Source organism: Colletotrichum acutatum, assembly GCF_030867785.1.
Source record: "Colletotrichum acutatum strain CBS 112980 chromosome Unknown BDZ83scaffold_95, whole genome shotgun sequence".
NCBI lineage: Eukaryota > Fungi > Ascomycota > Sordariomycetes > Glomerellales > Glomerellaceae > Colletotrichum > Colletotrichum acutatum.
Window position 1 is genome coordinate 22,344 of NW_026849089.1, and position 14,882 is coordinate 37,225.

The window sequence follows — 14,882 nt, forward strand, 5'->3', positions numbered from 1 at the left end:
CAGCAGCACATTTTGGTCTTGATTCCTGGCAGTACGACGCTATTGGTACTCTCTCAGGTTTTGGGACCCTTGGTGAAGCTATTGCCGGCCACTTGGGGCAGACAGACGGTGTTGTGACGGGAAAAGTATCTGTCAAGCAATCGAAACCAAACCCACTCGCGTACGCCAAGGCCCACCGATACTCTAAGTCGACGGGGTCAAGATACCGGTTGGGTTAATCAGAAAAGTTCGGTCTTGGGAACCCTTTGATTGTTGCTCGGTGTGCTTGCGATAAGGAATGTAATTTTTTTTTGATTTTCTGCATTTTGACAGTAGCTGGACAGGGATAGTCGCCGCACCCAACGGCACAGACTCTCGATCAGAGCCGGGCCAAGACCTTTAGCTCTCGACGTGAGTGGCAAAGCTAACGGCGTGCTTCCGGTTCTGGAAGGTTAATGGAACGATGGATACTTGCAGTGGAGTCGACTGAGATTGAAGAGACGGGACTGGACGTAGGAGAAATGGTCTAGCAAAAGGGCAGGGCTAGCGTGTGGGTGTGAAAAGGTTGCCGAGTTCGTTGGACAAACGATTGGCGGTCCCGGCAAGGATCGAGACTGGCCGAACTCGTGGGCGAGACGCGTCGGCCGAGTCCACGCACGAATCATGGCCCTGGATCCATCTCATGATGAGATCTGCTCGTTCCTTCTGTTGTCAGGTATCACGGCTAAGCAATAGCAGCGGCCAGCGAAATTGTACTCCGTAGACTCGAAGGTACCCGGACAAAGTACGGAGCACCGTCGTCTAAAGGATCTGAGACTGCGGTGCCTCCAATAATGTCGAGGCAGCGGGTTCCCGGGGATGGCGTTCGGTGTCTTTGACTGATCATTAAGGGGTTCCTGATAGGCTCAAGACCGGGCCTGTTTCTGTACGATGGAAAGGTGTGTGGCAGATCCTTCCGCTCTGCTGGGCGCAGACATGGCCAAGGGGCCGACGCCCAAGACCCTAAGAGGCGCACGAAGTGACCCCCAAGCTGTCAGAAAGACACGGAGACATGCGGAGAATCGGGACTGGCTGGCGATAGCTGCATCAGTCGTCGCGGCGCCACAAGCCATGGATCGAAAGGGCCGCTAGAGGCCGGTGACCCAGCAAGCCCACGGCACAGGTTGAGATGCGAAACCTCGACAGTTGACACCTGCTCGAGACGTACTATCAAAGTATCAATCAATGTCTGATGCTTGATTGAGGCACAGGATTTTGACCTGCTGCCAAAGAGACGCATGGCTGCTCACCTTGCGATATAGTACTGAAAGATAAACGATAAGAGCAATCCCTACTACTGATTCCGCAGGTATTCACTTCGATTTCGTGCGGATGCGGATGCTCAATTGGTCTCTCAGTAATGTGCCCTTCCGCCATGCGCACTGCTGGAGCAATGAGGCGAAATGAAAAGCCAAGATTGGCGAGCTAGCCCTGTCATTCGTAATTGCAAGCAGTAAGCGAGCCCTATGCTTGGGATTCCTGGCCCGGACCGCATTCTTGCGATTTAGTTGATAGAGGAAGTGCAGGTTATTGGAGGGTGGTAGATAGGTAGTGTCGGCAGAAAGTCAATCTTGGGCTTTCCCCAGCCCTCTCTATCGGTGCCCTCAGTTCCTGGGTTGGTCCTGTGTCGTCGGACAGGGCCGAGAAGACGGGACCTGGGGATGAATATCTGCCAGACCGTCACTGTCAGACGAGAAGTTCAAAGTTCCTCTTGAGCACGAGCACCAAGTTGACCAACACAAAAGGGCCTGGGCCTGGGCGCATCTGGCATCCCCAGTCTGTCCCCCCCTCTCACTCCCATGCTTCAGCATCCGCGTCTTAGTGCGCGCACTAAGGGTGCCAGGCGGGCAGAGGATGTGCTCCACGCCACCCTGGGGAACATGAGCAAGGTTGTCGGGCCTGTTAGGTTGCGCATTGCAGCCGTCGTATCTGTGTGCCCAATCCAGTCAACGAGCGCGTGCGACTCGGCTGTCGAGATTGGCCCAGCACAAAAGTGCCATGCCTTTCGCTTTTCAGCTTCGGTCGGCTCCGCCATTCTAATCGAGTCTGTTGGCTGGGAACCTGGGGACTACAGCATAGCTCTGTACTCTTTACAGGCACGTGAAGTGTTTCTGATGATAAGCTTAAGGTGAGCTCCGACGACGCCAATGCGAAACTGAGCCTGGCTCACAGCTCATCAGCCTGGCTCCTTCGCTGTCCTCCGACAGCCATTTATCTACAATCGAGTCTTTGCGCGCGCAAGACTGATCCCTCGATGCCCGTTACGGAAGAGCCAAGTGACCATTATCAGAAAGAGTAATACTAATGGGCTGGGGACTTGACATTGTGTCGCCTTCGATGCAGTATGCGAGAAAGGGATATGTCCAGCATCCCCGTCGGCTCCCGCATTGAGAACGGAAATGATTATCAATGGGCTAGTTAGCTGCGCAACTGGGTCAGTAAAAGACCGCGGATCCAGAGATGCTACCACGTGTGGTCTCCGCCCCCAGATCCAACATCGCGGACCGCCGCATTCGCAGAGTGCCTTAGAAAGTCGCGACTCCACTCCCGGATATTCGGACACATACAGCAAGCACATGACGGGCAAGCTGGGTCTTACTCTTGGCTACTGGGAAACAGAGTAAACCCTGTTTATTCGATGGTGTCTGTACATACCTACGGTCAAGTCCACACACAGATGCACGATCAGTTTCCCACGAATCGACATCTATCCGTACAGGCTCCATTCCCCCCCAAACCTGACCTCCTACGTACTATGATCCTTGCAAAACACGCGTAAGTTTGTAACAGCTGCCAAAGCGGATTTTCTAGCCAACATGACAGTCTTCTTATGAGGATACGAAATCCCACTTGCCATTCGAGTTCAAGTGATTTTATTCGATGATCGTTACGTCATTTCCGTTCTTGTAATTTATCCACTTATTTTTCTCCAGGATGTGGATGAAAAAGTCGGTATTGCTGAGATGATGCCATCACCAACCTCCTGAAAGCGCATCCTGTATGTGCGCTAGTCACACTGATCGCGAAGGGACAGGCCTCCGTCCTAAGATCCCACGAACTCCTTTCTAATACAAATCCCTCGGGCCGTACCGTTGAATCTCCTTTTGGCGAATGGCGATGCCTACAACTGGTGAGTGCCGTGGAAATCACGTGCAACAAAGGTTCTCTTTTGCCAATTAAATAAGGGCAACGAGATACAGTCGCTCCGGTGGCACATGCAGAGTCTTATGAGAGCCGGCGATGCAGAGATTGAATTCTATGTAAGCTATTCCAAGTAGGTGCCTTATTCCAATGAGGTTGCACCCAGAAATTGACCAGAATGATACCTGAGAGGCTGCGAGACAGGTCGACTGGTATCGGCTATGGCCTTGTATCCGAGGTGATTCAAGGAGAGCAACAGATGAGGCGAGCAGCGATCTCCTAGTAGTGGAATTTGGTAGCAATTATGTCAAAAATCGGCTAGCCGGCGCCTTCATCATTATCTGGGGTGACGCAGGTCGGCGTGATCCGTGAAAGACACGAAGCGCCAAAGGACCAGAGAGCTCCGAGGCTAGACTAGACATTGAATTATCAGTATCCGGTTCAGACTAGCGTCATTGCCTGGAGTATGACTTGGAAACGCTTACAGGCAAGATGTTGCAGAACGACTTTAGTCGATAAATGTCTTCAATTCCACCTGGGTGTGCCGGCAGAAGATAAACCGACTTTTCTCCTGATATACGAGTAGAAATTATTATTAAAGATGGGGTAATATGTCTCCTGAACGTTACTAAGTATTGATAGCTACTTCACTTGCCTTTTATGAGGCGTTATTGGCGTCATTAGTAGCGGAAACTCGCGTGGTCTTGAGGAGTTCCATTGAGTACTATATTCTGATGTCTGGCACTTCCCGCCTGCTCGGAAATCCTTTTGAGAATCAAATCAATCGTCGTCTAACTACTGCGCCCCTGGAGTCATCTTGACTACATCAGGTCAAAGATCAATGAACTGTGACAGATCATTGCTGTTGAGCAACTGCCCTTTCACTTTTCTCCTGTACCTCTGTCTTGTAGCCCTTGAACTTCCGTGCTGGGATTTGCTTGATGAACATCTCATCAAGCTCTTCGTAAGACCGTCCAGCAACCTCGGGTTGATAGAACCAGAGATAGACAGTGGATAGAATGGAAAGGCCGCCAAAGATGAAGGCCACCTTGGCACCGAGATTGGCTTGATCTGGGTTGAAAAGGAAGGGGATAACAAAGGCCCACATGGTCTGGAAAGAAGGGATTAGTTTCCATATTTCAACCAGATCAAGAATGATATTTGGTGGCAGGATTTGACTTACGAAGAGACTGTTTTGCAAAGCCAAAGCCATAGAGGCAGTCTTCGCACGGAGACGCGAAGTTGCAACCTCGGTCAAGAGAGAATAGGCCGTGGCTCCAATAGTGACGTTGTAGATATAGCAGTACACCAGCAGCAGTGCGACGGTTCCCTTGACGGCACCAGGTGTGGCAGCCACCGCAAGACCACCAGTAATCATGAGAAGGACTGTCAAGATGCACATCCCCCAGAGAGTGAGGCCGCGGCGACCAACTCGATCAATGAGGAACCATGCGGTTACGTTACCGAGCATGGACATTACCTGCTGCACGATAGCCAGCGTAAAACTCTCTTTTGTGCTATATCCGGCCAGTTGCTGGTAGTAGGTAGAGTACGATGCAACGAAGAATACACCTAAACAGAGTCAGTCAAGGGCAGGATTGTGAAAGGACACGAATAACGTACCGCACAGAGCCTGGATGCTCAAAGGTGCGACTGAGATGATGGTACGGCGAAGGTTGGACTTGCGGAAGCACTCAGCAAAGCTGGCGCCGTCGGTCTCCTTGCGTACCTCAGCAAGGGTGAGAGTAATAACAGATAGGCGCTTCTCGACCTGGACCGCATCGTAGCCAAGACGGCTCAGAGACTTGGCAGCCCTCTGCATCTTGCCCTTGCTAACCAACCACCACGGTGACTCGGGCATGAAAAACAGCAAGAGGGCACCGACGCCGCTGATGCCGTATTGGGACACAAAGATTGTGCGGTAAGCCCAGCGGTCGGTTCTAGTTCCAGTCTCGTTGACAACCAGGCTGACGATGAAAGGACCAATGGTGAAGGCGATGGCCGCAGCGGCGGTCAAGATACCGCGGAGAGCCAGGGGCGCGATCTCGCCAATGTATGTCATGCTGACTGTGATGAAAGCGCCAATGGGAAATCCGGCAATGAACTTGCCCGCGAAGAAGATCTCGTTGGTGGTGCTTACCGTCTCGCAAGTGATGCCTGCAAAGATGAAGGCGTAGCTGATGAAGTAAGTCCACTTGCGGCCGATGCGGTCGGCCACCCAGCCAGCACCGAGGGATCCAACGACGGCACTGTGATGGAGAGTAACGTTAGCTCGTGACGGGAAGCTATAGGAACAGTGCACATACGATGCGACAGGGGCTCCGCTGTAGGCAGATTGCCACTTTGCGGGGAGAACATAGTTGCCATTGAATTCGGAACCGAAATCCTTGCGGAACTGGGGGATTCCAATGACTGTTCCTCCCGCCTGGTTGTCAAAGCTGGTGAGGACGAGGACGTATATGGCGTAAATACACCACACAAACGCCCACGGCTGGTTCTTGATGGCTTGTAAAACAGTTTCGTCGTGATCTTCTGCCGTCGCGGCGTGGCCGATTTCCTCTACGTGCTCGCCCTTGGCCGCGGCGATGTCGTCCTTATCGACGATTGACGTCGGGTGCGCCTCAAGGTGTTTGTCGTCCATGATCGCCGTTCCTGTCAGCTCTGAGAGAGGAAATGGAAGTGTCGAATATGTTTAAAAACCTCGGGCCGAACAACTTAAAGTTGAGAGAAAATCTGGGGAAGCACCGACGATCTGGGGAAGTTGAGGAGTTCGAGACTGGGGAACTAGGGCAAGGTGTAACAAAGCCGGGAACGTCCCCGGTTCTTATTGTCTAGAACTTTTCAAAAGCATTTCAGATGGAGGCAGTTGTAGGCACTTCTTCGGATCAACGTCGTCTCAATGATCGGCCGACAATAACCCATAGTCTATAGCGCAAGCCCCCTTTCTCCCTGGTGGCATTCCTCATCAGGTCCGAGGTCAGGCGTGATGGTCCTGGAGGTAGGCCCGCCTCCTCACCCAACCATTTGGTTGACTTTTGCGGGGGAGGGGCCGGGCTGTCTGCATGGTGGGAGCCGTGGGAGTGCGTTTCACTGATGGCTCGGCCATGTTGCCGGCAAGTGTTGACCTGGGACCAAGGGAGGTTGTCAATAGCGCGGCGCGGTAGACAGCCTCCCGAGTCAGTCTATGTCCCGAAGAATAACCTGAGAGCTTTGGTTGGTTGTGACTGAATGGCTGCTAACCCAAAGAGTGACAGCCAGACTGAGCCATAAGATGAACTTGGACTTGGTGCCGATGCCAGTCACGCACGCCAGTGGTGGTCAGGTCTGGACATGGACTCTGGCCTGGGCCAAAGGTGACAATGACCCGCCGTTTCGGTAGTGTAGTCTGGGGACCCCACAGACACGGCTATACCCCGGCTCGTGCATGAAAAAATGCAGATGAAAGATGCGGGGGTTTGACCTGAGCATCATCAGAATCGCGGGTTGCTGCGAGTTTCTGGGACCTAGGCGGTGGTGGTTATTGTTGTGATGGAAGTTGTGCTTGGACATGCTTCTTTTTTCTTGAGACGACCGACAATCGCCATGTTCCAGCATCGAGAACGATATGCCCTTGTGTTCAGCAAATCGCGAGAGCAGGCGTATTGTGAACTTGTGGCAGCTCGGCATCTGCGTAAAGGAGCCTCTTCTAGCTTGGGGCCGTTCCTCGATCTAATGGTGCCGCCAAGGAGTCAAAGGCTTTTGCAAAACCAGAACAAGGACCTTACGAAACGAAGACTATGCTAGTCTGCCCGCAGCTCATCCGTAGTTCTGCCGTTGTTGAACCCTCTTCTTGCCTCCAGCTGACCTGGGCCATTGGAGTTCCAGACGCTTGTCGATTCAGCTTGTCATGAATCCTGACTCTTCCTCGGTATATCCCCGCACCGGCCCCAGAAATGGTCTCCACGCCGACATTGCCATGGGTCTGAAAAGTCCCGATTGAGCAATCAGAAGCGTCAGCCACATTCCCCTCATCTCGAGCTTCGGTGCTTTGGATTGCCCTTCTCGGGTGGTTGTCACACCGAAGCGTTTATGGATTCTGTTTGGGATCGTGGCGTCTTCAAAAGCATTTCCAACGACCTGGACCTAAACCCATGCTTTGTTGGCAACCACAGACGAAACACAAATCTCGAGTTCATTTCCAGCCCCCAATCACGCGCCTTATCCTTCCGAGTACTACAATAGTCTCTACCTTACTCCCTAGTCGACTTTGAGCCATCCACCCACCATGGCAGATGCTCCCGAGGACATGGTCGAGAGCGTGCTTCCGACGCGCTGGAACCGAGACTTTGAAAAGATTGCCAATGATCTGTGCCCGCAGCTACAGCGATGGACACGAACACCTCAACGCGTCATCACATTCGATAAAGACGAGGGCCAATACTTTGGTGTCCGTGCCGTACCTGCGGAATACCCCATTGACAAATTACCGTCCAAGACTTGGGGGAAAGGAGATGGCTTCATTCTCGACTTTGGTATTCACATGGTGGGATATCTCTCAATGAGACTAGAGTCCCGAGGCTCGCACATGGACGCCCCGTGCAGGTTGCGCCTCACATTCGGCGAATCTCCTTTGGACGTAACTCTCGGTATGGAAAATGTCAAGACATGGATCAGTACCAGTTGGCTTCCAGACGAAATCATCAATATCGACATGTGCCCGGAGGAGGTCTCTCTATCTCGACGATACTCGTTCCGCTTCCTTCGAGTGGAAGTCATCGACACCTCACCCAAATATAAGGTTACATTTTCCGACGTCAAATGTCAATGTGTTAGCGCCATCAGCCAGAACCACTCCCTGGAGGCTCCGCAGTTCAACGATTCTCTCCTCCAGCAGATTGACCACGTTAGCATATCGACACTGAGAGATTGCATGCAAACCGTCTTTGAGGACGGACCTCGAAGGGATCGTCGGCTCTGGAGCGGAGATCTTCGGCTTCAAGCACTTGCAAACTACAGCACCTTCCGGGACTTCAACCTCGTCAAGCGCTGCATCTTCCAATTTGCTGCCGTGGTGCGCGAAGATGACTCTGTGCCAGCTTGCATCTTTGAACAGCCTCAGCTCACGCCTTCGACCGACTACATAGTTGACTACGACGCGCTATTCGCCGCCATTACGTACGACTACGTGGTGGCATCGGGCGACAAAGCTGCGGGCCACAGCCTCTGGCCCACCGTCCTCGGCTGCGTGAAGCGGGCTCTCACGCATCTTGATGCTATCACTCACGTGTTTGATGAGTCCAAGGGCGAAGGATGGAAGTTCCTTGACTGGCAGCCTGGGCTGGAACATAGTGCAGGACTACACGGAGTCCTACTGTATTGTCTGAAAGCAGCTAACTCCTTGGCCACGGTTCTCGGCAAGGATGCCCCTTTTGTGGACCTCGTGGCCCAAATGACCGAAGCAGCGAAGGTGTTCCTTTCTCCAGACAATGTCTTCGTGTCTGGCCCCAAGGGACAGGTCAGCTTTGCGTCGGCATCTTGGCTTGTTCTTGCAGAAGCATATCCTCAGGAAATCGCTAAGGCTGCCCTGATTAACACACTTGCACACCCCGACGCTCTCAAGCCCCTGACCCCTTACCTATGGCACCATGTGTGCGATGCCCTCGCTACCGTGGGCTTGTTCGATAAGTGTGTGGAGATCATGACCAGCTACTGGGGAGGTATGGTCCGCGCCGGTGCAGACACCTTTTGGGAGTGCTACAACCCCGAAGACCCTCGGGCAAGTCCCTACGGAGATGCTCGAAACAACAGTTTCTGTCACGCTTGGAGCTGTACACCGACGTACCTACTAAGGGGGAAGCTGAGAGAGTTTGTCGGCGTCAAGGAAACGAAACCGGTCACGATGGGTCACTTGGACGAGTATTGGATCAAGTCACAGGTCGGGAGTCAGTAAGACAGCAGTCAGTCGGTGATTAGAGTAGTTTGAGTCAAGTGATAGACGCCAGAGAAAATTGATAATCATTTCCCGAATGATATGTGCAGCTTGGCTTTTCCAGTTAAGTATGTACAGGAAAATGAGATCGGCTCGTTTCTTGTCGAGCCGGGTCCTGGTTGCTTCATGTTCATGGCCTTCTCGCGCCTAAGCGGCGCCAGCAAGAGCACTGGCGGGCTTGGCACCAGGGTAGAAGGTGGTGGGGATGGCGGGAATGTCGATGGACTTGGTGATGCCGAGTCCGGCGGTGACGAGGCCGGGCATGGTGGCAGCGGAGTAGCTGGTGACGGTCTTGGTGGTAGCGGTGCTGGTGTAGGTTCCAGAGCCGGTGCGCATGCAGTGGCCGGTGCCGAAGGCGTTGTTGCACTTGTCGACGATGGAAGAGCCAGACTCGGTCCAGATGTTGATGCCGGACACGTCAATGTTCTCGCAAGGGACGGCGGCAGCGCAGAGGGCGACCACGGGACCGCGAGCGGCACCGTTGGCGGCGGTACCCTTCCAGTTGGAGAAGGTCAGGTTCTTGTACTCGACACCGTTGCCGGCGACCTTGCTCTGGCCGGTCCAAGCAGAGTCGATCTTGAGGGAGTAGGCGTTGCCGTGACCGATGAAGTTCTCGAACTTGGCGTTCTGGAAGGCACCATCACCACCATTGTTCTTGATCATGAGCATCTGGTTGGAGTTGGAGGTGTAGACATTGCGGTAGTGGATGTCGGAGATGGCTATAAGCAACTCTTGTTAGTGATTGCATCGTAATGGAGAGATTCCTCTCGGAGCCTAAATATACCAGTGTCAACGCCCAATGAGCCGATGCCGCAGCCACCGGACCAGTTGCAGAAGACGTTCTCGACGAGAATGTTGCTAGATTTGTTCTTGACAGTGACGCACTCGTCCTTGTTGGTGACGGCGACGTCGTGAACGTGCACGTTCTTGGCAGCCATCAAGTTGAAGCCATCAAGACCGCCCTGGTTGCCACCACGGACAATCATGTTGTAGACCTCGCCGTTGGTGACGGTGTCCATGACGAAGTGGAAGGCCGGGGAGTCGACGAGAGCAATGTCATGAACGCTGAAGTTGGTGACAGAGACGAATCTCAGGAGACGAGGTCCGTAGACACCGCTGCCCTCTGTCATATCGTCAGTATCGTGTGGTGGCGATTGGTTGTTGTGGGACTGTCTTACGCTTGTGGAATTCATAGCCATAGCCCTGCATGGCACCCTTGGAGTTGCCGCTGTAGAACTCGATATCAGTTGACTTCTGGACGATGATCATGTGGCCGCCAGCAGTTCCAGTGCGGTAGATGGTACCCTCGAGGTTGATGGAAACACCAGTCCCGCCGGAGAGAGTCTGCCAAGTGCCGAGACCCCATTCACCAGTGGGAATGAGGATCTCACCTCCGGTCTTGCAGGCGTCCCAAGCGGACTTGAGGGCCGCGCCGATGTCTCCGGTGGCACCGGTCTTGGCGCCGTAGCTGGTGATGTTACATGTCTTCTTGGCGGCCTTGGTAGCGGCCTTGGTGGTAGGTCCAACGGTGCCAGACAGCTGGGCGTTGACCAGTTCCGGGATAAGAGCGCCCAGCGCAAGGAGTGAAATGGAAGCGAACTTCATGTTTGTAGATTTTTGAACGAGTGAATACCGACAGAAACGTCGAGAACTGAAAGAGCAAAAAAGAAAATGAGAGGGCGAGGCACCGGAATGGGAAGACGGAATGAACAGGGAAAACAATCGCTTTGTATCTCTTGGAAAGAAAAGGGCACTGATGAAAAGGAATCCCCTCCTCCGATTTCCCCTAACTTCCTCCGCCAATGGGCCCAGCAGCCTTACCTCGATTCCTCGACTCCTGCGGTCGATTCGCCATTTGCTGTGCCCACGCCGCTTCCGCCAGCGACCCCACGATCCGTCCCATTGTTTGTGGGAAATTGAACGGAACAGGTGCTCTGGAGAGTGGCTGTTTGACGAATCACGAAAATCGAACCCTCTGCACCCGGGAGTCTGAGGCCGTGTTAATTAATTAAAAGAACAACACAGACAGTGGGCTCAAGAGCGAGCTCGCTTCACTCAAATGCCGTCCCGGATGGGTATTAGAGGTATGAAATAGAGTACGTGGTGGCGCTATCGGGGCCTGGCCGCCAGACCATTCTCTTCACCCCCGGTAGTTTTGTCAGGGGTCCTGCTTGTTGGACTGCTTTACCTCAGCATCCCTACTCTGCAAAAATCCAAGGTCAAATCTTCTCGACGAACCAGGGCCATCAGGGGGCGGCCAGGAGCGGCGCTGGGGCAAGCTTTGGTGAAACAAAAGGAAACGGCACAGATGAGCCGCGTCATGGTTGCAGTTCGTCCCGTCGCGGTCGAAACTTGAAAGTATATTTCATCTGTCTGGCACACGCTGCCCACGGCAAGGGCCACAGACTGATTAAAGAGAGATGACCCAGCCGCATCTTCTGCCCAGCAAGTTAAGGAATTGTCTCAACCATCATCCCGCCTTTTGGTATCATCATATCAAGATCCAAAATGGGGGGCTGACGACTGATGATCTAGGCGCAGCAGAAATTCTACCCAGCATCATGTCCTACGTCCCAACGAGAAAATATCGGCATCCCACTGCCGGGGCCAAGTTCGAAACGGCCTAGGGGGAGAATTTCCCAAGTCCTTATTTTGATTAACAGTGTCCGCAGCCTTCGTGTCAGATACAGAACGTCCAGGTATGCCAGTTCCGTATACCGTCCTCCGAACTGGCCTGAAGTACCGATGCTTCTGGAACTGCTCCCATTCGGACTGCCAAGCGCCGTGCCGTAACGGCGATGCTCCGTGGGCCAAGACGGGGACGTTGGAGCAACAGATCGGGACCACCATCGGATTATGCGTGCCGTTCGGAGAATATTCTCTCTATCCTCCTTCTCTTTCGGGACTTGGCCCATCACGAATCATTTCCAGCTTTTCCAGGGCTCTCTCGATGTGACCCGCTATGCAGTGGTTCGAACATCAAGATGAAGATCTCCTTGACCAGGAACTCCCATTTATTGGCTACTGCCGGCACTTGACTCGCCCACGCAAAGAGCCACAAAAATGGAGCGGAACCTCCTCCACTAGTGAGTTCGTCAATGATCACGGGTTCTGGGACGGACGGCAAACGCGGCTTAATCAGCGGTCTCGCTTCTTAACTTCAACCCTTAGAAGTTAGAAGTTCCAGGAGCAGATGGATACTGCGTAGAGAAGCGTGACCTCAATCCAGTCAATGGACCTTGGCAACAGCTGCAACGCCGCGTCTGCTGTCAGTCTGTTCCTAAGTCTGATATTCGTACATGCGATGACGAAGCTGCGTGGCTACTACATGAGCAATCCACCTTGCCAAAGTAGCACCGTTTGTCCCTTCTTGTCTCCGCATCCATCCATCCGCCTCTAGCTCTTGAGATCTCGATATGCACGACCCCTCAACATCCACGTGAGCCAACATAAGCTTACCACTGCAGCGCAAAATGAGCGGTATGTCAGCAGAAGGCATGGGGCCAACCACGAGAGCCCAGAGGTCCAAGTGAGACTGTCTGTGAGACCCAGCCCTCTGGCGTCTGACAGGTGCAACTGCGCCGCCGCCCCCGGAACTCCTTTGGCTCACCTCCCGGCGGCCTTCGCCTTGACTCGAACCGTCCTAGTCGGTGACTCGTCCCTCCGCCCTCGGCACCAAGACGCTCAGCAGAGACTCGGGTTGCAGCTCAGCCCTGCGACGCACGCCTATCGCGTTTGTTAATCGGGGCTGACGGTGATACTCTGCCTACCACAAGGTTCTGCAGCTTGCATTCTCAGCTATCCCATTTGCTCGGAAAGGCCCGAGTCCGGGGGAAGAAGATGAAGAAGGATTCATCACACTTGGATGCAAGGGATGCAGATGCCCGTCTCACTTTGCATAGCCTATACCATACTTTATTCCGTAGGGCGACGTGCTTTCAGCTTCGGGAGTTCAGCGGGCGGTGCGTATGCGCAGCAGACTTCCAACGTGCTGTTTGATTTACACACCAATTCCGGCTTAGGAGGAACGACACGCCTTGGTCACGATATTGGCGGGCTTGCTCTCGCGTCGCGGTCTCTTTGCGAGATCCCTCTAAACGCACAGTCGATTGTGGTAAGATATAGGCTAATATGAGAGATGGCGATGTAAGTAGTTTCCGAGCAAATCATCCGTATCTCAATTGTTGTCAGATGTCTATAAATCCAACCTGGTTCCTCCTCCGATATGGCCTCTCTTCTTTTCTTCTCATCAACAATCACTTAAAACAGTTCGTTTACAGCTCAACATTTGTCTTTTCCTCTTTTTTCTTTCCTGTTTCCTTATTTCCTTTGTCGGTTTCTCTTTCCTTGGGACAATCGCTCAATCTTCAAACCTCGACTCCATCACTCTCACAATCGTCAACTTTTGCTTAATCTAAACTCGAATCCACCACATCTATAAATCAACAATGCATTTTTCCACCGTCCTCACTTTCCTCGCTGCCGTCGCAACTCTTGCCTCGGCGAGCCCTTCCCTCAACACCAAGCGCGACGACACGGTCTGCGCACCGGGTACTGGCTTCTTCCAGTCCTGTGCCAATGGCTTCCGCGGCTGCTGCAAGTCCGACGCCTGCACCATCGGCTACTGCCCCGGCGTGACCGGAACCTCCGCCAACGCTCCGGCCGAGACCATCCCCGTCAGCCCCGACCACTCGGCCAGCCAGCAATCCACCGACCCCACCGTCTGCCCTAGCGGCACCGGATTCTTCCAATCCTGCTCGAACGGTTTCCGCGGATGTTGCAAGGAGGACGCTTGCACCATTGGCTACTGTCCCTCGGCCTCTGTGAAGCGTCAGGACCCGACGGTGTGCGCTCCCGGCACTGGTTTCTTCCAGTCTTGCTCCAATGGGTTCCGTGGATGCTGCCAGTCTGACGCTTGCACTCTCGGTTACTGCCCTACTACCTCTGCCTCCGAGAAGCGTCAGGATCCCACCGTCTGTGCCCCTGGCACCGGCTTCTTCCAGTCCTGCTCAAACGGTTTCCGCGGCTGCTGCAAGTCCGACGCCTGCACCTTGGGATACTGCCCCGACCTGGCCATCGCCTCCTCCTCAAAACGCGCCGCCGACCCTACAGTCTGCGCTCCCGGCACCGGCTTCTTCCAGTCGTGCGCCAACGGCTTCCGCGGGTGCTGCAAGCAGGACGCCTGTACCATTGGCTACTGCCCGGACGTCAAGACCTTTGAGACGGTGACCAAGACGGCCCCTCAGACGACCGCCACCCCGACCCCCGAGAGCAAGTCCAACGCCAACGCTGATCCCACTGTCTGCGCACCCGGTACCGGCTTCTTCCAGTCGTGCGCTAACGGATTTCGCGGGTGCTGCAAGTCTGACGCTTGCACTATCGGCTACTGCCCTTCCAACTAAAGGGTTGGATTGTTGACAAGGAGTTGGGCATACGTAGACGAATCGACAACCGTGGTTGATGAGCATGCGAGGATGGAAGATGGTATAGATGGCATTACACGGTGGAGTTTGAGCATAGCATTAGGGCGTTTGTTCTTTTCTGATTTTAGTATAGTAGCGCATCTCGGTTGAACTTGGTTACTCAGAAGATAATACACCCACACTCCTTTCTTGTTGCGATTGCCTTGACTGAGAGGAAATGCGCTGGCAAGTGATGAACATGACCTTGATGCTAGGGAGGGAGGGGTACTTACTGCCCGTGTGTTTTAACAGAAGCCGTGAGCTCGTAAAAGATCTGCAATCTGACGAGACCT

The 14,882-nt window shown here is 53.7% G+C and overlaps 4 protein-coding genes across 4 annotated transcripts; 2 read left to right on the forward strand and 2 right to left on the reverse strand.

The window, feature by feature from the left end:
- Positions 1-4,015: 4,015 nt before the first annotated feature.
- Positions 4,016-5,800, reverse strand: BDZ83DRAFT_654733 (MFS hexose transporter; the record flags this gene model as incomplete). Its single annotated transcript, XM_060510744.1, has 4 exons — positions 4,016-4,270; positions 4,343-4,731; positions 4,783-5,444; positions 5,466-5,800. The coding sequence occupies 4 exons, from the start codon at positions 5,798-5,800 to the stop codon at positions 4,016-4,018; spliced, it is 1,641 nt and encodes a 546-aa protein (XP_060361518.1).
- A 1,623-nt stretch (positions 5,801-7,423) lies between these two features.
- On the forward strand, positions 7,424-9,088 carry BDZ83DRAFT_722088 (alpha-L-rhamnosidase; the record flags this gene model as incomplete). The annotated part of the gene is made up of 1 exon (XM_060512435.1): positions 7,424-9,088. The coding sequence occupies one exon, from the start codon at positions 7,424-7,426 to the stop codon at positions 9,086-9,088; it is 1,665 nt and encodes a 554-aa protein (XP_060361519.1).
- A 93-nt stretch (positions 9,089-9,181) lies between these two features.
- On the reverse strand, positions 9,182-10,662 carry BDZ83DRAFT_460249 (pectin lyase fold/virulence factor). The gene is made up of 4 exons (XM_060503227.1): positions 10,432-10,662; positions 10,306-10,355; positions 9,912-10,250; positions 9,182-9,846 (listed from the first exon to the last, which is right to left on the reverse strand). The coding sequence occupies exons 1-4, from the start codon at positions 10,491-10,493 to the stop codon at positions 9,275-9,277; spliced, it is 1,023 nt and encodes a 340-aa protein (XP_060361520.1). The 5' UTR covers positions 10,494-10,662; the 3' UTR covers positions 9,182-9,274.
- A 2,913-nt stretch (positions 10,663-13,575) lies between these two features.
- Positions 13,576-14,529, forward strand: BDZ83DRAFT_585157 (uncharacterized protein; the record flags this gene model as incomplete). Its single annotated transcript, XM_060505825.1, has 2 exons — positions 13,576-13,761; positions 14,035-14,529. 2 exons carry the CDS (start codon positions 13,576-13,578, stop codon positions 14,527-14,529), a joined length of 681 nt encoding a protein of 226 aa, XP_060361521.1.
- Between the last annotated feature and the right edge of the window lie 353 nt (positions 14,530-14,882).

Excerpts from the sequence above, each read along its gene's own strand:
- BDZ83DRAFT_460249 (XM_060503227.1), bottom strand. The coding sequence starts at position 10,493 with ATGGGGTCTCGGCACTTGGCAGACTCTCTCCGGCGGGACTGGTGTTTC. Across the intron at positions 10,251-10,305 it reads TGGCTATGAATTCCACAAGC|AGGGCAGCGGTGTCTACGGA; the intron begins GTAAGACAGTCC and ends ACGATATGACAG. Across the intron at positions 9,847-9,911 it reads CTCATTGGGCGTTGACACTG|CCATCTCCGACATCCACTAC; the intron begins GTATATTTAGGC and ends AGTTGCTTATAG.